Below are 23,390 nucleotides of genomic sequence, written 5' to 3'. Positions count from 1 at the left end.
TCCACAACCTTTTACAGTCTCCGGAAAACAGTCACTATGGATATTCAGCTTAATATTCATCTCACAATACCATCAAGGTCTGTTTTGTGTGACTGTCATCGTGTCTGTCTTGAATTATGAACAGAGATAACAGAAAAGGCTTCCATACTATATTTTTGGTAAATACACACAGGAGCATATGCATACTGTTTGAGTCTGTGTGTGTGTGTGTGCACCCGGCGATTTAGGTATTTGTCTGAGTGATGCGTTTGCACACAGATGAGTTTGTGTGTATGCACACATGGTTATTGAGAAATTACCACCACACATAGAACACGTCTGTCTCCTACAAGAATCACTATTTCAGATTTTCCAGGCAATTAGGTGATTGAGAGAGCAGATCAGTTTTGTAATTAGACGTGATGTGGAGCAGAAGAAAAACACATGAAACAAACTGTCCTCTCGGCTCTTCATGGATACATCTTAGTTGGCAAATTTTGAAAATGATGGAAAGAATATCTCAGTTTAAGAAGCCTAAACCTTCAGGCCTTAACAGAAAGTCAGTTCTTTTCCTCCCTAAGGATTGCACACCTACATTTTAAGTTCAATTAGCTTCAGAGCTGAACCTTGCGTCCTTAGCTTTGACCATAGCTACAAAATTGCAAATTACTCCCTCGATCCTTTTCTTTTTAGACGATATTAAATGTCATTACCACACATGTACTATGGAACTAGACAACACACAAACTACACTTTATTTATTGGTGACTCATCAATACTGCGATAGGGTTTTATTTGCTCATTAGCTCGTCTTAATAAAGCTGTGATGCTGTATAGATTAGCGGTTCTTTGCTGGTATGTTTCACAGCTTCTCTAAAAAGAAAAACAGTGCTGCTTCACGTCCCACTAATGTGAGCCACACACTCATTATGGGGAGCTCTGACACAAGCCAATGATTTCTTTACAGACTGTCTCACCTGAGTACTAATCAGACTCAGTCATGAAACTACAAATATTCATTCAAAAGAAAACCAGCAATTATTTTTACAGATAACTATCAATATTCACATAGTATGGGAGGAATAAATGTTTTCACAACCATTTAATCACCTTGAGACCTTCAGAAGTCATCTTTCAGCCACCTTGCGGGGCTTCCACCATCAGACTGTGAATCACTGATATGGAAAATAGAAAATCCATTACTATTTTACACCTCTGACCTTCACATCCTCTCTTTTCCCCCTATATTGCAGCGGTGCAGTGTGGAAACCCAGGTACTCCTGCTCATGGCCGTATTTCCCGTGTGGACGGCACAACCTTCTCCCACTCCATTGTGTATACTTGCATGGAAGGATATTTCCTCACCGGGCCGCCTACACGCCAGTGTCTGGCAAATGGCACATGGTCTGGCACAGCTCCAAACTGCACAAGTGAGTTTTGTATACACAGAAGCATGAAAGGAGGGTGGCGGCATATCTCTTGGTCTTCTAGAATTTACTTAAAAATGCTATTATGCTGCACAGGGTTCATGCTATGACGTGCAATAATACCAAAGAACACAACGGAGCAAAATTCAGTATTTCTTGGTTCATCAATTTTAGTTCAAACACACTTATATCGACACTGGCAGACACACACTTTGTTATTTGAGAAATAACACCACAAAGAACAAGTTAAAAAGTAGGTCAAGGCAGGTTGGGCACTCAACCTGTCATGGGTGCACATAAACTGAGTTTATTGTTATCCTGATAGGGAGTTACTGCTGATCATTTACACTCAGGCAGCATGTCATTCACAATAAATGTTGCGTTGTCCGTATGGTAGACTGAATCAGCCACTGCTCTTATGCTTTGCGTCATGCTGCACCATGAAATTAAGCATGATGAACAGATAAATGTCTCTGAAGATGATGCTGCTCTCTATTTCTCCCAGACGGAGGCGCTCTGAGTGATCAACAATGGTGCTCAAATTGGCTACAAGATTTCAAATAACACATAAATCTCTCTGAGCCCTCTCTCCCTGTGAAGTGTCAAAACTGTCAGGGAGTTTTGTATTGTCTGGATCTCTGCAAATGAGCCTTGCAGTAATTAAGAAGTATGCCAATCTATATTTAATTTGCACCAGGATGACTATCAAACAAAATTACACATTGTTCTTCTTCCTGAAAATCACCATATTCTCTCTTTCTTATTCTTTTTACTTGTTATTGAATCACAAGAAAAAGATAAATGGTTTGGGGATAATTTTCAATTTTGGAGTGAAATGAGTCTCCGGAGAGATACGCACGGGGAGGGAGGGAACAGAGAGAAAGATTGAAAATTGGATTGAATAATTATGATTAAACATTAAGAAAGGCAGAATGGCTTTATTCCCACACTTTAAAACCTACTCATCACCAAACATGTTCTCCTTTATGCGATCACTTCACATTAAAGTTTAGTGGTCAATTCAGGGACATCAACACTTAAGCTGCCAGGATTGGCTAACTGTGCCTTCATTAAGGAGGCAATCATTTTCACGGTTCATGTGTAATCGATCATGTAGGTTACCAGATCAAAGTCACACAACATTTTCAAGGGGAGACAGAAAAGTTCTGCTTTTATTTTAGTTCCCTCTTGATGTTTGATAAATTAAATGTATACAGCCTGTTAAGGAATTGCCAAATTAGCTAGAACAGAGACTTGATCAGTAAACTGTGAAATAAAGCCATGACACTATGAAATACACAGTAAACAGATTTTTTTTTTTCATGAGGACTATTCACCTTGTAACTTCATCAGTGCATCATTCAGTTGAATTATATATACTATTTTCAATGATCATCACTTTTCTTGACCATTTCCTTCTCACCTAGTTTAAAAGTGGTGTTCTCCGGGATGGAGGGATGTGGTGTTGGAGGATAGAATTATTAAATAAAGACTTCAGAACAATCAGATTAGTTTGAGACAGATTTTTAAAGTGATCTGATTCTTCATATAGGATCCCTTGCATCCAAGATAACTAAATACAAAGTCAAACTAAGACTGAAATACTACAGGTCCTTTTTTAGATTTGTAGGTGCTCTAATACTGTGGTAAAAAAAAAAAAAAAAAAAAACTGGGGATGACTCAGCATCATATGTCTCTAACATGCCTAAAGTATGTCAACAGGATCAAGGAATACATGAAAAAAAGGACAAAAAAGAAATCTGGCTACAAACCAATAGCAATTAAATGCAGATTTTACTGGAAACAGTTAATATAAATGTGTGAAAATTCCTTTCACGATTTCCTGCCTTAACTTGTTTTCTCTCAGTAACCTGTTTTCATTGGAACAAGTAAGTGTACAGAAAGAAAAGGCTGTGCAGTTGCAGTAAGTTGAGTTGTTGAAGTCAACAGCCTGCAGCTTTTCTGCATTGTGCTGACTGACTGTTTTTTACTCCTACAGATAGACAGCCACATGTAAACATTTGCATTCACGTACACGCATTTTCTTTTCTGTCTCCCTCTTTCTCTCCTCTACTAAGACCACTTCCCCACCTCCTCCTCAGTTGGTTTTATTTGATACCCACTGAAATTTTTATGAGTTGTCTGTTATTCATGCCAGCTGCTTCGAGTTTACGTTTGGAACGTTTTGCCCAATTCGAGATAATGTATAATGGTGGGGACTCCAAGTCAACCTGACTGCAGATCGGCAATGTGGCAAACAAACATCTACAGTGACCTAAAATTCACATGTACTGTACATAAACCAGATACAGTAAATCAGCTGCAGGCCAGGCCACAAGTTTTTGGACAGTCTAACATTTCACTCTTCAGGCTCTGTGCTTCAGCACATTCAATTTAAAATAATATGGAATGATATATTTTTACTGACAGTATTTTAGACATTCAGTGTTCCCAGAGTATAAATGTTGCTGACTGGCCATCTCTTGAGTTATGTTAAAGGGTCACCAACAGGTCAGAGTTTTTTATATTTCCTTTGAAATATGTCAGCATGTGCACATTTTATTGGCCCACAATTTAAACAGACTATCATGGTTCCCAGGCAATGAACCCTAATAGCTCTGGTGATCCTGTTTTTTTTTTTTTCCTCTACCACCGCCATGAGGTTCACAATTGTAGTTTTGAGTCAAAACCTTTTTGAACTGAAGAAGTTAGAGGAGACCATTCTGGGTGACAACACAGGGATGCCTATTGGCAGCAGCTCGTACAAGGAGAGAGATCACAACGTATGGTGGTGCCTGCTTGCTAAATCTATCTGCCTGAATGCTCACACAGGTCCAGTTATAAAGGAATACATTATTCCAGATGAGGACATGAATGTGTCCTTGGCTTGATTCTGCTTAACAGACAGTCAGCCAAGGTGTCTCCAGTTTAAGTGTAATGAACACTCAGGCCTGAACAATGAGAATTTCCCTTACAGTATTCACACAAAGATTTGTTTCCAAGGCTGGAGCCATTGAACATCCATGTAAACAATGACTTGCAGTCATGTAAATAATGAGTGTAATTTCTAGAAAAATAAACAAAATTGGTGAATTGTTTATCTACCTCAACACATCCAATATTTGCATTCATTAGCAAAGCAGGAATCTGTGTTTTGCTTTTATACTGCCACCTGAAGGCTTTGCTGGGAGCTTGGGATGAAATGATGGGTGCACAATGTGTCTGACTGGAACTGGTATTGCATCAAGTAAGAAAGATATTGTTAGAATCCACTTTGTGTCAGTGGGAAAATATGTTAACGTATAACTTGTGTAAAGTGAAAACAACTAAACTGAACTTCCTTCAAAAAGTAGTTAACTACCCACAATGCCTGTCAAGTCCAAAAAAAAAAATCAAGGGAGGCTGACATTGATTTATTTATTAGACAACCAATTTCCGTATGCACTGCAGGCATATTATGGATAACTGTGTAACAAACATCAAATACATACATACAGGATATTGGGTGCAGGAAAGACACACAATAAGCTTATTTTCTGCAGGGTTCTTTCTTACCTGTCAATGTTGTTGTGTTGTGCTAATTTAGAAAACAGATGCATCCAGGGTTATATTCCTCATTGGAGCAAAAACCTACTGCCATCAAAACCTTCATTACTTTTCTTCTGAGCTTATAATTTGCAACTCTCAGATGAATCCTGTCTGGAGAGAAAGTTAGTTTCACCCAGCAATGATAAACATGTCCAAGTGGTAAAGTCCTTGGCAACAACTGAAAATAAACAAACAAATTAATTTAAGGGAGGAGGCGTAAGCAGGAACAGCCATATGCATCAAACTGACTTCTTACATTTAGTGTAATAGTGTAATAAGTATACACATATTAGGACCTGTTAGATGAGATGAGGGCTATGAAAAAGCAATCAAATAAAGACTGGCAACTGTAATTTCATCAGGGTTAGCACTGGGTTAGGACCTGACAATGTAGTGGGCCAGTACTTAGCCATCTGTTTACTTTGGAGAGATGGTGCTATGAGAAGAAGCCAAGAATAGGCATGTGTAAAGAAGAGACTGAACAGAAAATACTCCCCATCGTGATTATAATTTTACTGGCTCTTTAACTTATATTGGACAAATTATATAACTATTATGGTGCATTTTAGAATGTGGATGTGTAAATAAAAAGTGGTCATTATTATTAGTTTTATTATTACGGTGATATGATAAGCATCATTATTCAAGCGTTACAGTTCAATAAATTGTGATACTGTAAGCCAGGCGTTATGCCATACTATATGCTACTTCTGTCGTCGTTTACATTGTGACCATAGACTCTACAGGTACATAAAAGTAGATGTAGCTTGCGGTTCTGAAAAGTAAGGGCCAAGGCCTCAAACTGCAATACCACTGAGAGCCACTCGGGGTTGGTTCCAAAAAGAATATGGCTCCATAGACTCCCATTCAACTTCTCTCATGAAGTACAAACTCAATATATTTGTTCCACAAGTCATTGTGGTACCATTCGCTTAAGTCACTTCTCTTTTTTTTTTCTGGCGATCCATTTGAAAATAATCATGAATTTGATTTCGGCCTCAAAAAGATAAATGTTTGGGGGCGTGTCTGTTTGATTGACAGGCCTGTGGTGCAGTCAGGTTTGTGCTATAGGTGGGCGGGGTGTAGTGTCGTCAGAGAGTCACATCCACCACTTGCTCCTCCCTGGCCTGTTCGAATATATGGTAACTTCTGTCTTCAAAATAGCAAAATGGCGACAGCCAAAATACAGAACCCGGAGCTTTATGCATTATGCAAAATGATCCATTGTGTTTACCTGGATTACATTATGCACAGCCAGCATCAAGCTGCAGAAAAATACACAACAGGCAAACTTTGTTCTGTAATATTGTCAAGTAGCCTCTTTATATTTTGATGAACAATTGGGTGTGTTTGACCATCCAGGTAAAACCATTACATCCCTGTATTTGGTTAATTTTAAGGTTATTGAGTCAATAATAAAAACCTTTCGATAGGATTTAGGCGCAAACGTCAGTGCATTCTCTAAAAATTGTATCGTAACAAACCGTATGTTTACAAAGGAGCCTATTTCCTTCAATAACCCACAGTTAACAGCACAGGGGATGGATTGTAGAAATGGAAAAGATTCCCATGTTTACAGCCATGAGCTGTGGACAACTCAGGAAGATGTTTTTTTGATGACAGAGTGGTTTAGGGAGCTTTAAAAATACTACTGTGCGTTAACCTTACTTCATTAAATTTAGGGCTTCAGTCAGTGGACTGAAAAATGTAATGTTGACGTCAATGCAATGAAACTTGATATGACGTGAACGAGGCGTAAAACTTGTTACCAAACTCATCTGTTTATTCGCTTTTTCAAGTGCTTCAGTGTTATGATGGGCCAAGTTGGATAGAATCAGAGCTTTCAGAAAAGTCCTCCTCTCATTCATATTTACATAATTGAATGTTGACGTCAATGCAATGAAACTTGATATGACGTGAACAAGGCGTAAACCTTGTTACCAAACTCATTTGCATACAAAATCTCGCAGAAATACATACGGCATTGTAAAAAATTGTTATACGTTGACATTTTTATGGTAAAAAATGCAACCAAGTTGATTTCCCTGGAATAATCTTTACTGATCACAGTCCCAAAGAGGTCAACAAATTTCCACTCTCACATCTAATTGCTTATTAATGACCTGTCAAATTGCACATAGAAGGCAACACTCAGCACAGTGCTATTGTGTTAAAGCAGTGACTCCTCTGTTGAAGCAATTCACAACTGCTCCAAACCGTTTGAACCATAGAAGTAAAAGACAACAGGGAAGCCAATAACAGTTCCAGATCACCGCCACATACATTATTAACACCTATTTGGTGATGAACGTACAATGACTAGGCTGTTCTTTCTGCAGAAGTCTTCTGTTCAGCAAATCATCATTGTAATTAATTGCTGGTGAATAATTGGTGGTCAAGTTGCAGTTGCACACTTACATTTTTGAATTCCTCACCATTCTTTGGTGAACAATTTCCACCATGCACAACTTTACTATATACAGCTGTTTCAAACATTCGAAACAAATACTATGTGACTGAGAGGATCATTATTAAGCCTGAAAGGATAATGATTCTTAATAACAAGTGCATGGGTTAGGTCCTAATGGCACAAGAGGAGAGGCTCAAATAGAAAATATTGATGGAAAAGAGGGCCTCCTCTAGTGATGACTTGATAACCCCATACCACTCCCCTGCATAGTTACTTAGTTTGTTCAGACACAGTAGAAACTTTATTGATAAAAATTGGTGTGTTTTATTTTGAATTTGACTAGGCTTTAATCCCTCTGCACCATTTAAGATGATTTCTGATGCAAGTTGTTTATGTTTGACCACCGATGGCAGTGATCACCTGTGGCGACCCTGGTATTCCAGCGAGCGGACTCAGATTTGGTGAGGACATCACAGTGGGCCAAAATGTGACGTTCATGTGCCAGCCGGGGTATGTGATGATAGGAGGGGACAACGCTGTCACAAGAACCTGCACCAACAATGGAACCTGGAGTGGAACCATGCCAGCATGCCAAGGCAAGTACAATCCTCAAACACACATTTCACATACACCGCATCGTACACATGACGCAGGAGACAGTCAACCTTCATAACCATCAGCCCACGCTGTAACAACCTTGGCACGGTAGCACACTGTCACGTACAATATAAAATACATGCTTACTCCCTTGGATCTAACGAGATTAGCAAGGAAAATGACACAGGACTTCCTTTGTGGTCAGATAGTATCATACTGTTTGTTTAAGTGCTCTGATATTGCAAGTGCATATGACACATCAGACCGGACACCTGCAAGACACACAGACACATATTTGCATAAGAAGGTACACATATTTGCATGCACACTTCCACAAGTATACGCACACACCCACAGGCAATTTTGAATCTGTTTCCCAAAATTGTATCTCTACATTACAGAAGTAGTGTGACAAAGTCTTTTCCAGTTAAAGGCCCACAGATTTGGAATATTCTGCCCTTAGAGATAAAAACGTGAAATGATTTCAAAGCTTTCATTACTGAGGCGAAATATGGCTTAAACAAAGACAAACCTGTGAACACTGAGATCCGTAGGTCTATAGAGCATCACTACCTTTTTTCCTTTTTGTTGTTGGTTTTCAGTCATACTTAATGATTATCATTAGTGGTCATAATGGTTTCAATTCATGTTTGTTGTTTTTTGTTTATATATGTTTTATTGTTAATTTACCGTTGAAAAATCTAACCAACAACAAGTAAGGCAGATTATTTATGGCTAGAAGTCGTTTATACAATGCATCGGTTACATTTGATTTAAATGTAGTATTGTCCCTTACAAATAAATTGATAAATGAGATGAACAAAAATTATAATACATCTCTGGGTAAGAGACAGATTTGCTCAGCTTGGTTTGAGAAAAAAAAAGTAAAATATATGTATAGCTAATTTTTAGAGCTCTTGATCTAGGGCATCGTGATTTCACCCACACCTGCATCTAGAGTTGCACCTGCAGTGGCGCAGAGCCAAAGCTAAAAGTTCCTCTGACATGAATGGCCCACAAGTACTCTTCATCACAACAAGGATCTCTCTAATTGTACTCCAACAGTAAATCATTGGCTTCCTCCCTCAAAGTTTGTGCACACTCTATGATCAACATCAAAGTTGGAAAACCCAGTGAGAGGACTGAGCCCATCAGCGCTACATCACTCTATGATTTATGACGCTCGAGTGGAGGTATAGATTAGCATTTGTGCCTTTGACACCCGAAAGTAAGTATTGCAGGGAAGATTAACTTGTGCAGCGAACAGTTCAAAAGTACACTAGGAGAGGAAGGAGCCCACCAGGCATACGGCGGCTCATTGTTGCTAAGGAACTGTTCCCAGGCTGCTCTCTCAGTTACAGCGAAGCGAGCTAGCGTTATATTTGCCTCTTGAGAAATGGGAAAGGACAAATGAAATGTGAGAAAAAAAAGACCTAGAGTGTGAGAGACAGGACATGTATACAGACAAACATCAAACTGTTGGCGAAATATACAGAGGCACCATCCAGAAAGGCAAAGAGTCACAGGAAATAAAACAACAAATTCTTAGAAAGAGAAAGAGTATCAGGGAAAAACACAGAGCCTGTTTGTTTTTTTTCTTGTTATTTAAAGGCTGTTTTGGTTTCTAGATATATCTTGTGTATGATGAGATGCTGGTAGGAACCCAGAACCAGTGTGTGTCATTCCCACTCCTTCGCTCAGCTCTTAGAGAGCTGTGGTTTTTAAGCCACACGCTTCTTGCCCTCCTCAGGCTCGCTGTACGATCTCGCCTCGAAGTTTACAACATCCAAGCTCACACTCCCCCGAGCTCTAATCCTTGACAGCTGCCGTAAACCTCGAGCTTAGGCTTCACCCACACTCACGCATCACCATGTATGCATACAATCGCATCGGGGCATTCAATTACAGAAATGTATCTCTCATGCGTACATACACATAGATACTTACACACCGTCACGTTATCTCCCTCTTCTTTGCTGCTGCTGCCTGAGTGCTGTCATCTACCACTGACCTATATGCATTAGGCAGTGAGCCACAAGGTCTCCTCTGACTCTTATCACTCTCCGCTCCTCTCACCTTTCCAGTCGCACTTATTTTTCTCATGGGGGGATTGAATAAAAGGAAGGTAAGAGAGAAGAGTCTGATTACTAAGTGGGTGCTCTACATTAATTTCACCACTCCTCAGTGTGGATGTGGTATTAAGAGGGAATACAGATGTTTGGAGCTCTATTTTCTCCTTGTCACTGCTCCCTTCCTCTCCTTTGGTCTGAAACTATCTAGGACAAGTAATAGAACAGCTCACTGGTAATCACGGCTTTTTTATCATCTCTCTCGCTGACAGCCTACGCAGCAAGATGTCTTGGAAAAGGATCGAGAAAATATCTATTTTCTTTTCTTTCATCTGAAACTGAAAACAGTCCCCGTTCCAGTAAGATTGTTTGCCTTTTTATTTTTGCGTGATTGGGTTTAAGTTAAAGGTGCAGCAGTTCAGACGGGGTAAGCTGTTGAAAAACTGTCATTTTACAGGATATCTGACATCTTGTCATAGATTTGGATGATGTGCCATTGGGATATGAGCTAATATTCCAGAGAGGTGGGGTAACGGATACAGAGGGAAGTGAGAGGAAAGGAAGGGAGAGGCAGAGAGAGAAAAATAGAGAGTAAAAGAGAAACAGGGCTTTTACATGTGACGACGCTGTGCATAATTTTATACTTAATGTGTGAGCGTCTGTTCTCACGACAGCATTTGTGTGTGATGCGCAAACAACCGCTGCAGATGACGCATCCTAAGCTTCGCCCGGCAAGGATTCAGTTTGAATCCCAGGTTTGGCATGTTCAGCTAAGAGGGACTAATGCTGCTTAGAACTACTTAGGAAAATGGGGACGCTCTCTGCTTCTCATTCAGTTCTGCCTGCCACCCTTGTCTCCATTTTTTTAAATTTATTTTTTAAGTGTGCAATTTCTGATGCAGTTCTTACAGGATTTGTAGGCCTACTCTTCTAAGCAGCGTAGTTTGCCTACTTGCACGGCTGTGCTCAAACAATCTCTTTCTTCCTTTTTGTTTACATAGATACTGTCAGAAAACTCACATTCACACTTCACATTTCTGCTTTACAACATCCAGCTGGCTATTTTAGTGAGGTAATTTAAAATGGAGGGCCTTTTTTTAATCTAATGCTTCAAAGCAACAAATCCCAAACTGAGAACACACTTAACTAATGCATTAACTTCAAAGAAGACATTAAACAACAGATTGCAGCATCATTTGCATCAGATTTTGCCTTTAACTTGTATTCACTCTTCATTATGGCTTAAATATCCTTCCAAATATAGCATACTTCTAAAACACATACTGTATACTGTACACTCCTACAAAATGTCCATATGGAAATCCTTTTCGATCCGCTGCCAACCAAGAACAAAAGACAGTTCCACCTTGGAGAGAACGTCTGCATATCCCACCGTGGCTCACTCCACATTTATTGTAATTCATTCTGTAGAAATTTTTTTTTTTTTTTTTTTTTTTTTTTTTTAACGAAACCTAACCTGGCGAGAAAGTTTTTCCTACATTATATTATGTTTACTGCCATATGAATTTGTAATATGAATCTACTCTTTTTTTTAAATATATATAATCATGTTGTCACGGTAAAAACAGCTTTCAAATATTCAGTAGTGAATTTGTTCATAACATATACAGCATTAAAACCTACTTTGTGTACTAAATTTGCATTTATTCCCTTTATGCATCTTAGGTTCACTCTTATTTAGTTTTAGACCGTTTTAGATTAATGTTAGTCCCGAGCAAGCGTTGTAAATTTAGTAATCAAGTGGAAGATTAAGGGCTAACTTCAGGTGAAAGTCACTTTAAATTAAATAATTTATTATCCTGACTTGATTCTCTAACCAACAAAATACAACTGTAGGTGAATTTATTGATCTCTCCTCCAGAAATTGATAACTGAAAATCATCAGTTTTGAACTAACTTTGGCATTAAAATCATCATGATGTCTTCTGGCATGCAGTATGCCAAGGTGCATGGATGAAGGAGTTACTCTACTCTTCATATAGGAGGATCATCTCTAGTTTAGAGAGTTGCAAGCTAAAGTACCCTGCTAGGTAACATTGTTCCTCTAATGATGCAGACTAGTGCAGCTTGTGTTTGTGGTCCTGCCCAGTGCAAAAATGTACAGTGCATCCAGAAAGTATTCACAGCGCTTCCCTTTTTCTACATTTTGTTATGTTACAGCTTTGTTCCAAAATGGATTAAATTCATTTTTTTTCTCCTAAAAATTCTACACACAATACCCCATAATGACTAAATGAAAAAAGTTTGTTTAAAATTTTTGCAAATTTATTAAAAATAAAGAACAAAAATATAACACATACATAAGTATTCACAGCCTTTGCTCAATACTTTGTTGAAGCACCTTTGGCAGCAATTACAGCCTCAAGTCTTTTTGAGTATGATGCTACAAGCTTAGCACCTATTTTTGGGCAGTTTCTCCCATTCTTCTTTGCAGGACCTCTCAAGCTCCATCAGGTTGGATGGGGAGAGTCGGTACACAGACATTTTCAGACCTCTCCAGAGATGTTCAATGGGGTTCAAGTCTGGGCTCTGCCTGGGCCTCTCAAAGACATTCACAGAGTTGTCCCGAAACCATTCCTTTGTTATCTTGGCTGTGTGCTTCGGGTCGTTGTCCTGTTGGAAGATGAACCTTCTCCCCAGTCTGAGGTCCAGAGCACTCTGGAGCAGATTTTCAGCAAGGATGTCTCTGTACATTGCTGCATTCATCTTTCCCTCCATCCTGACTAGTCTCCCAGTTCCTGCCGCTGAAAAACATCCCCACAGCATGATGCTGCCACCACCATGTTTCACCGTAGAGATGGTATTGGCCAGGTGATGAGCGGTGCCTGGTTTCCTTCAAACATGACGCTTGGCATTCAGGCCAAAGAGTTCAATCTTTGTTTCATCAGACCAGAGAATTTAGTTTCTCATCGTCTGAGAGTCCTTCAGGTGCCTTTTGGTAAACTCCAGGTGGGCTGTCATGTGCCTTTTACTGAGGAGTGGCTTCCGTCTGGCCACTCTACCATACAGGCCTGCTTGGTGGAGTGCTGCAGAGATGGTTGTCCTTCTGGAAGGTTCTCCTCTCTTCACAGAGCAACGTTGGAGCTCTGTCAGAGTGACCATCGGGTTCTTGGTCACCTCCCTGACTAAGGCCCTTCTCCCCCGATCGCTCAGTTTGGCCGGGCGGCCAACTCTAGGAAGAGTCCTGGTGGTTCCAAACTTCTTCCATTTACGGATGATGGAGGCCACTGTGCTCATTGGGACCTTCAATGATGCAGACATTTTTCTGTACCCTTCCCCAGATCTGTGCCTCGATACAATCCTGTCTCAGAGGTCTACAGACAATTCCTTGACTTCATAGTTTGGTTTGTGCTCTGACATGCACCGTCAACTGTGGGACCTTATATAGTGTGTCTTTCCAAATCATGTCCAATCAACTGAATTTACCACAAGTGGACGCCAATCAAGTTGTAGAAACATCTCAAGGATGATCAGTGGAAACAGGATGCACCTGAGCTCAATTTTGAGTGTCATGGCAAAGGCTGTGAATATTTATGTACGTGTGATTTTTTTCATTTTTTTATTTTTAATAGATTTGCACAAATTTTCAAACAACTTTTTTCACATTATCATTATGGGGTATTGTGTGTAGAAGTTTGAGGAAAAAAATTAATTTAATCCATTATGGAATCGGGCTGTAACAAAACAAAATGTGGAAAAAGTGAAGCGCTGTGAATACTTTCCGGATGCACTGTACTTAAGAGTTTGCCTTCATCTGTATATTTTTGTTGTGTATTTTGTGTGAGACTATCCGTGTTGTTTTTCTGCCAAAAGACTAAAACTTTGGCTTGAGAGCTGTGGTGTAAACACAATAGTTTAAATAACTAGAATCATACACTAAACATCTGAACATGCCAAGCAGTTGCAAGGCTTGAATTTAGCCTGAATTAAATTTGCCAATGTTTGTTCAAGTGTTTCTCCGTACACAAAGATGCCTGAAAGAAAGCAAGACTTGAGGAAACGATGGGTGTTGAGGGACGATAGCAATTCTATAAAACAACTGCTATAATTTATTCACATCCCTAAAACCCATATCCCATCTGCATCCCCATGGGTTCATCTCCAAGTGTGTCAGAACAAACTCTCAGCTTTATTGTGAATTCATTTATTACATTTGTTGAGCAGAAAGTTTATGGCTTACACAGACACAAGATGTCCCCTCATTTATCGCAGAAATTATTCAGTGTACTCCAAACAGAGAATTCCCTCACAGTCAAAACACAGACTATTTCTCTGGGCTAAAGACCTAGTTTTCACTCGATTGTAACCCACACTGTGCAGACTGGTGAATTTTTACCACCTCTATTACTTCATGATATCTGTAAAATAGCACTATATGTGGTGTAATAATGATAATAAATTCATTTTTCACCTGCATGTAAAAGTCCTGCTGTGTTTGAAAAGAAGCTGCGCTCAGCCACTTTGGAACATGAATATATTTATAATCTGGATATGAATGAGAAGATAAAACCTGTAAGAATGACAATTTATTGGGGGAAAAGTGAGTGTTTTATAGATTTTAACAACAGTTATCCCTATTAACAACACTATGAAAATTTGGATTAGAAATGCAAGGCCCGTGGTGTAGAACTGCACTCACCGGCCACTTTATTAGGTACACCGTGCTAGCACCGGGTTGGACCCCCTTTTCCTTTTCAGAACTGCCTTTATTCTTCGTGGCATAGATTTAACAAAGTGCTGGAAATATTACTCAGAGATTTTGGTCCACATTGACATTGATAGCATCACGCAGTTGCTGCAGATTTGTCGGGTTTTTTTATTTGCAATTTTCCTAATGATCGTGTCTATTCAGAATCCAGTACTTTTCGAGACTACTTTGTCATCTTGGTTTAATACATATTTTGACTTTGCGTGTCTTGGTTCTTAAGTGACCAAATTCCCACTGCAAATATTGTGAGTGTTTTGCTTATACTGTGCTCATACATGTGCTGGTCATACAGAGCAGCACATGGTGCCCATAAACTACCAATGATTTAAATTTGAACTCCAACTTCATGTTTGCTGGAGACCTTTCACTGATGCAGAGGGCAACAACATGCAGCATTTATGATTCAGCTTTTAACATTAGAGAGGCCTGTGTGCTGTCAGAATTATAGAGTTGAAATATTATTGAAATATTGAAATATATATCGGGTTTTAAAATGTTCTGTGACTTTTGTCAGATCTGGATTCTCAACAATACATTGGAGATCAATTAGTCAATTGGCTTTGTTTTGCTCTCATGTGTGTCTTGTTTTGTTTTTTGCCCCAAAATCCTTTCCAACCTTGTTGTGACTCTTGAGTGGACCTGTTTTGTGCATGGATGACACTGCTAAGCTTGTGACTGTGTCCTTACTATCTACAGTGGTGACATGTCCCACACCCCCACCCATCCCCAACGGCCTCCAGGAGGGCTCTGTCCTGGAGTGGGGCACCAGTGTGAGCTACAGCTGTTTGCCCGGCTACGAACTGTCCTTCCCTGCTGTTCTTACCTGCACGGGGAACGGGACCTGGAGCGGAGACCTGCCTCAGTGCTTGCGTGAGTCAGCATCTCCTCCTTTCATTTGTACCTACCTTCCTGATAATTATAATCATAAGTATAGAAATCTGTGGAGGAAGTCTCTCTGACCTTGGACTGAAATGGTCGCGGTGACATTTCTGTTGCCACCTGAAATGTGGCAATATACACAGTTAGTGAAATAGGATCTTTTCTCCTGATTTCTCTTTTTAAACATGTTCAGGCATATGAAGTGTAGGCCACATAATTAAATTCTGGCATCCTGTTGCTTTCCCTCTTTCTCATCTATTGATCAGAAATTCATATTACATGATTGGGAAATAAAGATCAAAGATTCTGTCTTGCCACATGTATTTGACAATGAAACTACCAAGGTTTCCACTGTGCATGAAAGTTGTGAAAACAGTGAATACGGAGAGGTACAATACTTCCCTCAACATTACACATTATTCTTTGAGGAAGTCATGACAGGTAATGTCTCAACGCTCTCTTGATGGTGATACCTGCGTGCTATTTTACAATTTGTATCACCATCATTACACTAGTTTTAAGTTGTGCTCTCCACACCACTTTGCTGTGTGGCCCTATAGAAGGTTATTTCAACTTGATAAAATTAATGAAATTCACGAATAAGAAATATAATTTAACATCAGCACCTTTGTGGAAAAAGCTGAATTATGCTAAAAATAGAAGAAGACAGGTTTGTACACAACATCAAGGTCCTTTTTGTAAGCAGTCCGTCATACTTAATCTTAAAAACACTTTCAGAGCTACAAAATGGCCTTTTTTAATATCAAATATTGGAACTTTTTTGGGAGGAGAAGGACATTAGATCCTTCTTGTTCATGGACATTGCATTACTTGTACATTAGTACATGAAATGGAACTTCGAATTAACATTTTGATTAAATGAAAAGTGAATTGACCTCTAGCCCGAGAGTCAAAGCTAAAATGTTAATGATTAAGATGATGATCCGAGTGGAGGCATGAGTGGAGTGTCTGATGCTCCAAACTACATTAAAATCTTCTCAGACTCATCTTTGCAAGCATAATAATAACCTCTGGTATGCATGACTGCTCAACAGTGTCTCGCTGTCATCAGAATCACTCTTGCATTATATCAGTCAGACAGAAATGAAATATCAAGAAGGTTCAAGTACTTACACTACATGTCTTTCTTTTTCTCAGAATGTTAGTTAGGACTGAGTGGAATAAAACAAACGCAGCTAAAAATAATCACGTACGATACTTGAAGTGCTAAAAGATGTGTTGTTTTTATCTGAAGCACTATCACTGAAACTGGTTAATGAAGACATTCCTTTTGTTTTGACTGGTAAAGAGCTGCATTTTCTATCACACTGATTGGTAATTGCACCTTTTTTACTCGATTTCATTTTGGATTTTATTAGCTGCATTCATTAATAGTGCATACAGTTACTACAATGTATTTCAGTACCACATGTTGGATCACAACAAACACAAACTGTCAGAGAACCCTGAGCTCACTTAAAAAGGACTTCATTTACATGTGTGCTCCTTTGAAATTGATGCTAATGACAGGATTGGATGCTAGTGGCCATATGTATTCAGGCAGACGTGGCCCCATTTGGGTACTTAGGATCTGAGATTGAGCTGACAGACTGCTTGTGTTTGTGACCATGCAACTAGAAGCACAGTACCTCGTGCAGCCATTTGATCTCCTAAATGCCCACATTGCAGTCGCTTGTTGTTATTTGTGCAAGTGAGTGTGCACATTGCTTTCTGTCTGCAGATATGTGCTTTATCAAAGCAAAATGACCAAAGTTTTCCTTGAGGCACACTGGTATCTCTGTGTTGTGGCCCTGCATTGCTGTGATGGGTGAAACATGTCAGGAAATGGAGAAGGTTCCACTTGGTAAATGTACCATGTCTGGAAGCTGTATGCTGCAATTATGACGAGCAGTGTCATTCCTCAGCACACTACAATCATTTTTCCACATCAGCACCCCCAAAACAACCCCCTACAGCACCGTGTGTGTTTGTGTAACATTGACAAAGAATTGTTTGACGTAATAATTACATTTAATAGCTCCATTATTCATGACACAGAGTGCAGGTTCCAGTGATTGACAAAATCAAAAATTTACACAAATTGAGAGCCATTCACTATAAACATAATTCAGTGTGATCAATAACCAACTTCTGGAAAGGACTTGGCTCTCCTGCTACATTACCCGAAGTTGGAGTAAGTCTGTGATAAATCACTTTGGCTTACCAAGGCAAATAAATGAGGCTGGGAAATGGGAACAAAGGGGGAGAAAATGCTGATCATATTTGGTGTAGAAAAGGCTATTATCTATCCATTAAAATGTCAGCACAGCACTGCCTACAGCAGCCTCAGGTGGTAGTTACTATAAATCCTGAAGCCATTATTAAGAGGTAAATCCTTAGTTAGTGTAACCGCTTGCATGTATTTAAAGTACTGACCATTACTGTAAATATGCTGTATTATTTAATAAATACATGCATTTGTAATGAAGAAAGTTTAAAGTCACATTGGCTTATTATGTTTCTGTATCAGTGCATGATGTGCAACTACAAAAATATTATCCAAGAAATAGTCAATACTTTAAATTTACTCATACCAACAGAATATTTAACTCAACAGGATGGATAATCAGATTTGGCTCCATCACACACATTTGCTGCAAATGAAACCTGATCATTTTATTCAATTTATTTTTGGTGCAGACTCAATTTAATGCCACCGCCTTGCTGTTTATTAGGCATACAGTATGCTTGCACTGCTGAATATTTCAGAAATGGAATTGCAGTTCATCTTTAACTCAGCACTTTTTTAGTTAAAATACACTACAGAAAAACTGCAGGAGTTACAAGGAATCTGCAGAAGCCAATCTTTTCTTTATGTCTGTACTTTGGCAGCCAAACAGGATTAAGATGCATGGTCATGTTCACTATAATAACACGCCAAAAACGGTCAAATTCAGTGTCTGAGAGCGCTGGTTCATGTGTCTGCAGGGATAAGTCTGTGATCCCAACTTTGAATCTCGCCTTTGCATACTGATTACTTCAAAGCATTGATAATTCATCAAGGAAGGGAAGAGGGTGTGAGGGTGTGAGAGTGGGAGAGAGAGAGAAAGTTTGACTCATCTCTCTCTCTCACTCCTCCACCTACACACACACATATACTGTATGTACATATGCACACACGGGCACATTAAATATGTTGAGCTTGGGTTGGCCTGGGACCATTTTTCTTATATATCCATAAAACAGTACATTATTTCCCTGCAGCTTGAAGCGTATGACTGATGAGCATGTCACCTGTTCGGCCTGTATTGTCAACCCTCCACAAAATGCCATCTGAATACAAAGTCTTTCTATGCCGGTTGAGAAGTGACGGGAATCGTTTTCAGTTCTGGCCCGACATTTGCATCTTTATTTGTTGTCATATCAAACACGGTCAAACTAGTGCATACTGGGGGGGTTGGAGCTCATAATGCGGCGTTTTCACAGGGGAACCTACAGTGCTGGCAAACACGTTTTCTTGGAGAAGATATGTCTTTGAAAACAAGGATTTATTTCTGAAGATAATAGTATTTGCAGTAATGGCTTTATTCAACCATTCCTGCATGGGCTGGATTCTAATCTCCTCTTTTACCAGATATCTATTATGTATGGAATTGGCTGTGGGAAGACCCTGTTGGTTCCTGACTTCTAGGAAGAGAGAAAGCAAGAACTTATCTCTGTCTCCAGACCTCCACGCAGCAGCACATGTCAGGTCTGAAGGAGCAGTCTGCCTTATTATTGGCTTGATCCCGCAGTGTTCTGGCTGCGTGACTGAATGTTGTGACTCTCATCCTTGCCTCTGCTCTCACACACACTGAGCATTTGTGAACCTCCTTCAGCCAACAAAAAACTTTTACTGATTAGTATGCTTATAGTTGATTGATGGATGCACATATAAATTAAAGATGTATAGAAAGATACTGTGGGAGACCGTAAAATGGCCTAGTTCTCTCACCATCAAATCCATTTAGGCTAAATTATTCCAGTCAGTTTGATGAGATGTCTATAAGCAATAAACTGAAGCAGCAGAAGTGATAATCCATCGAGCTTCGTCTGCCGAGGCTGCGGCTGGAGTCCCATTAAAAAAAGTGATATCATAAGAGAGACTTTAGAGAGCAACAGCAGCAGCAGATGGCTTCAGTTACGTTAACCTCAGGGCTCTGTCAGAGAAATTAATATTTCACTTGCTAATTATTTTGATCTAAAATTGAGAGGCATGACCTCCCTCTCTCCCTCTTTGCTGCCAAGATGGATATTCACTTACCTGCTGGAACCACTCGCCAGCAAGGCTGATTGTTGAGAACAAAAAAATGATTAGACGGAGCAATTCATCCTGAGACAGGAATGTCAACGCATCTTCCCACGTGCAGTAAAGAATGGGTAAAAGACTTTGTGTAACGAGCACAATGTCAGTGCAATCTGAATAATTCAGTCCTTGAACTTAAATAAATAGGATGTAATAAAACATTACAAAAACAGAATGACTCAACACAGCAACGAGAACCACTGCAGAAACTCGTGGACGGATCATGTTTAGGTACAGCAGAAGCCGACACAGCTTTTTATTTCTAAATTAAAAACTGAACAGACATCTGAATGCTGCATTAATCTGACTGTCTGCTGCGGTGTTCCTGATGTATCATGAAGCGAAAAAGTAACAAATGTTTGAGTTGTAAAAATTAATAACCTGCAGATCAATAGGTCGACTGTGTTGACACGAAGGAGAAATGGTGCAGCAGTGCAGTGTGAATGTACCCTGTGTAGTTACAGGAACATCTGCGGTGGATTTGTCGGCTCCGAGCTTATCATGTCATATTACACACTTTTTCCTCTGCAGCCAAGTTCTGCGGAGATCCCGGCACACCTGCCAAAGGACGGCGAGAAGGACGGAGTTTCATTTTCAGGTCAGAGGTGACGTTTAGCTGCAGTGCCTCCTACCTGCTGGTGGGATCAACAACAAGCATGTGTCAGGAGGACGGCACCTGGAGCGGATTGCAGCCTCGATGTATAGGTATTGATTATTAGTCTGTGCACTGATTCAGCTAGACCACAACTAAAAAGAATGTTTGGGACTGGAGTGTAAAGTGATTTACGATGCACTAAATGGTGTTACAGCAGAATCTGAGACATAGAGACAGACGGAAACAAAGACTATTCACACTCTCATTAACACCTAAGGGCAATTTGTAGAACCACCAATTAACCTGACATGCATGTTTTTTGGATGGTGGGAGGAAGCCGGAGTACCCGGAGAGAGCCCACGCAGGCACAGGGAGAACATGCAAACTCCACTCAAAGTATTCACAGTCAGAGAGGTTAAAGATGGAAAAGTAATTGTGCCAATGTTACCACGCCACTTCAGTAATTGTCCTACGCTACATGGTACTCCAGGGAGAAATTACTTTTTCATTATCAATGTTTGCCCCTTTGTCGTATTCTAATTTTTGATCTCCTACAATCTATTATCGTCACAACTATTTCTTGTTCCAGAGCCCATGAGAACCACATGTGAAAATCCAGGGACACCGGAGCACGGCTTCATGAATTACACAACAGGCTTTAAGGTAAAATGAGCACTTGTTATTTGTTGAATTTGTCCTAATTATTTCAAACAGAACCAGAAAATTGCAAAGAAGCTCAACGCTGACCTGCATTATATGGAAAGGTGTTTGCAACATGTTGTGCCTCAGTGTAATTGACATGCATGCATCATAAAAATGGATTTTTGGGCACTCAACTAGGAGAACATACATGATATTTGAAGTGTTTGGGTATTGTCCCGGAGAGGACGAGAGAGATGGCCGTGAACAAGAAGCACCAAATCAAAGTACCACTTAAAGTGCTCAGCTCCACCGTGTTAACCGTACTTAGTCCTCCAGTGGGTTTTCCAGGTAAAATCATGAGTTATTCCTTTGGATGATGTTATGTGGGTGCAAGGATGTAGCAGTGACGCATGCACATATCCATCCCTGGTGGTTACACAGAAGAAGAAAAACAACCGGATTCCTCTACTGCCTCGAAAGTGTGTGTGAAGACATGGTGGATTTGTCTAGATCTATGATAATGTGTGCTGTGTGCAGTTTGAGGGTGTGTGTGTGTAAAAATGAGCGAGGAAAAAATGCATCAGAGTCAAGAGAAAAAGTAAATTGATATCAGGACCACTGGTGTATGCTCAGTAGCTCCCTTGACATGCTCTCAGGCAGTGTCATTTTATTTTTTCATTTTATTTCCTCCCAGCTGCTTTTAGAGTGTCACTTACAAGTTAAGTGCAAACAATTTCTTCACAACATTCAGCAGAATATCTGATATGAAATTTGTCTCAAATGAAAGCAGAAGCAGCTTATTTGGATCAGTGCTTTGTAATGGCGGATGTCATGCATTTTTCTGCATTACTGAACAACTTTACCAACATCTTGACACCACCGAACGAGAAAAAGACTTTCTTTAAAGAGTCGACTGGGATGGATGCTGAAAAAATAAAAGTCATTTATTAAGATAACAGAAAACAGCTTTGCTCCATATTTTTTTTTTTTACCAAAAAAAGCCATCTCCCCCACTTTCTAATGTTTGTGCATCAGTCAAGAACACAAACATGGACTAGTATTCATCTGCCTCCACACGCTACAGATAATCATAAAAAAAGGGAAGAAAACCTCTAGTGTGCAGTATTGTTTCCAAGCTCTTCAGATTTGATGCTGGGAGCCTATTGGCATTTGCATCAGTGTATTGACTCTGTCTGTTTGTGGCCAGGTGGGTAGCAGAGTGGACTTCCAGTGCCAACAGGGACACATCATGCAGGGCTCCACCACCAGGCTCTGTTTGCCGGATCTCACCTGGACCGGCATCCAGTCCACCTGTATCCGTGAGTGCTTGTTCTTCATGCTCTCGCTATGTCTTTAGATCACTCTCCCTGGTTTTGTGTTTCACTACCCCTCTGGTATCTTGTTACTATTTATCCGCATTGCTGGCTCCTCTCGTTTTTCTTCTCCTCACCCCACACCCTCTCTGAGTCTGCTGATGTCTTCTTTCAGTGCAACTTCTCTCATTCGCACAGTTCTGCTGTGACCTCTGACCTTACAGTAGATTACAGCTTGTGCCTCAATCAGCCTGCCATCATTCTGAGAGTGAAGTGTTGACCATGATTACTGTCATTGTGTTTGAACTACCCAAACTGTCGACCATCGCCAAACTAGAGCCGTGCAGTGTAGCCTGTTTGCTTTGCCGAGAGAAGGGGTTTTCTGAAATGTGATGCAATTCGCTATCTCAGTGGAATCCCTTTCATCTGAGGCATTTTTTTTTTTTTAATGGAAATATTCCCACTTCAAATCTTACTATAGGCTGCCTTTCACTAAGCACTTACATTGTAAACACTTGAGCTGTGTGATGATAAGGGGATTCAGATGATGTTTTGCAATCTTGATTTCATAACTACAAAAAGACGTGACACCCACTTGAGGCCCGAAGACATTTATGCTGAGGAAGCAGAAACATTGTATTACCTACCCTTCATTCTCCGCCTGATCTACTGTGCAGCATGGCTTCACGTGTGTGTTTGTTGCAGTAGGAGAAGGGGAACTTTTATAGGGATTGTGAATTCTTGAATATGTGCTTTTTACTGTGCACACACTCAGCAGTTTATCAGGTACACCTAACTGGATCTAATGCAGTCTATT

General features: G+C 39.9%; 1 protein-coding gene across 3 annotated transcripts in view; it reads left to right on the top strand.

The window, feature by feature from the left end:
- LOC138194477 (CUB and sushi domain-containing protein 3-like) overlaps window positions 1-23,390 on the top strand; it is a 229,342-nt gene that overhangs the window by 191,316 nt on the left and 14,636 nt on the right. For all 3 annotated transcript variants that reach the window (XM_069143245.1, XM_069143246.1, XM_069143244.1), the window contains exons 58-63: window positions 1,233-1,409; window positions 7,818-8,000; window positions 15,496-15,669; window positions 20,555-20,728; window positions 21,208-21,281; window positions 22,468-22,579. In XM_069143245.1, coding sequence (XP_068999346.1) covers window positions 1,233-1,409; window positions 7,818-8,000; window positions 15,496-15,669; window positions 20,555-20,728; window positions 21,208-21,281; window positions 22,468-22,579 — 894 coding nt within the window. The remainder of the gene's footprint in view (window positions 1-1,232; window positions 1,410-7,817; window positions 8,001-15,495; window positions 15,670-20,554; window positions 20,729-21,207; window positions 21,282-22,467; window positions 22,580-23,390) is intronic.

This window comes from Embiotoca jacksoni, unplaced genomic scaffold (assembly GCF_022577435.1).
Source record: "Embiotoca jacksoni isolate LCO1_2020_lvr unplaced genomic scaffold, fEmbJac1.0.p SCAF_11, whole genome shotgun sequence".
Lineage (NCBI taxonomy): Eukaryota > Metazoa > Chordata > Actinopteri > Embiotocidae > Embiotoca > Embiotoca jacksoni.
The sequence above is the reverse complement of the archived record's forward strand: the minus strand, read 5'-3'. Positions and strand labels throughout refer to the sequence as shown.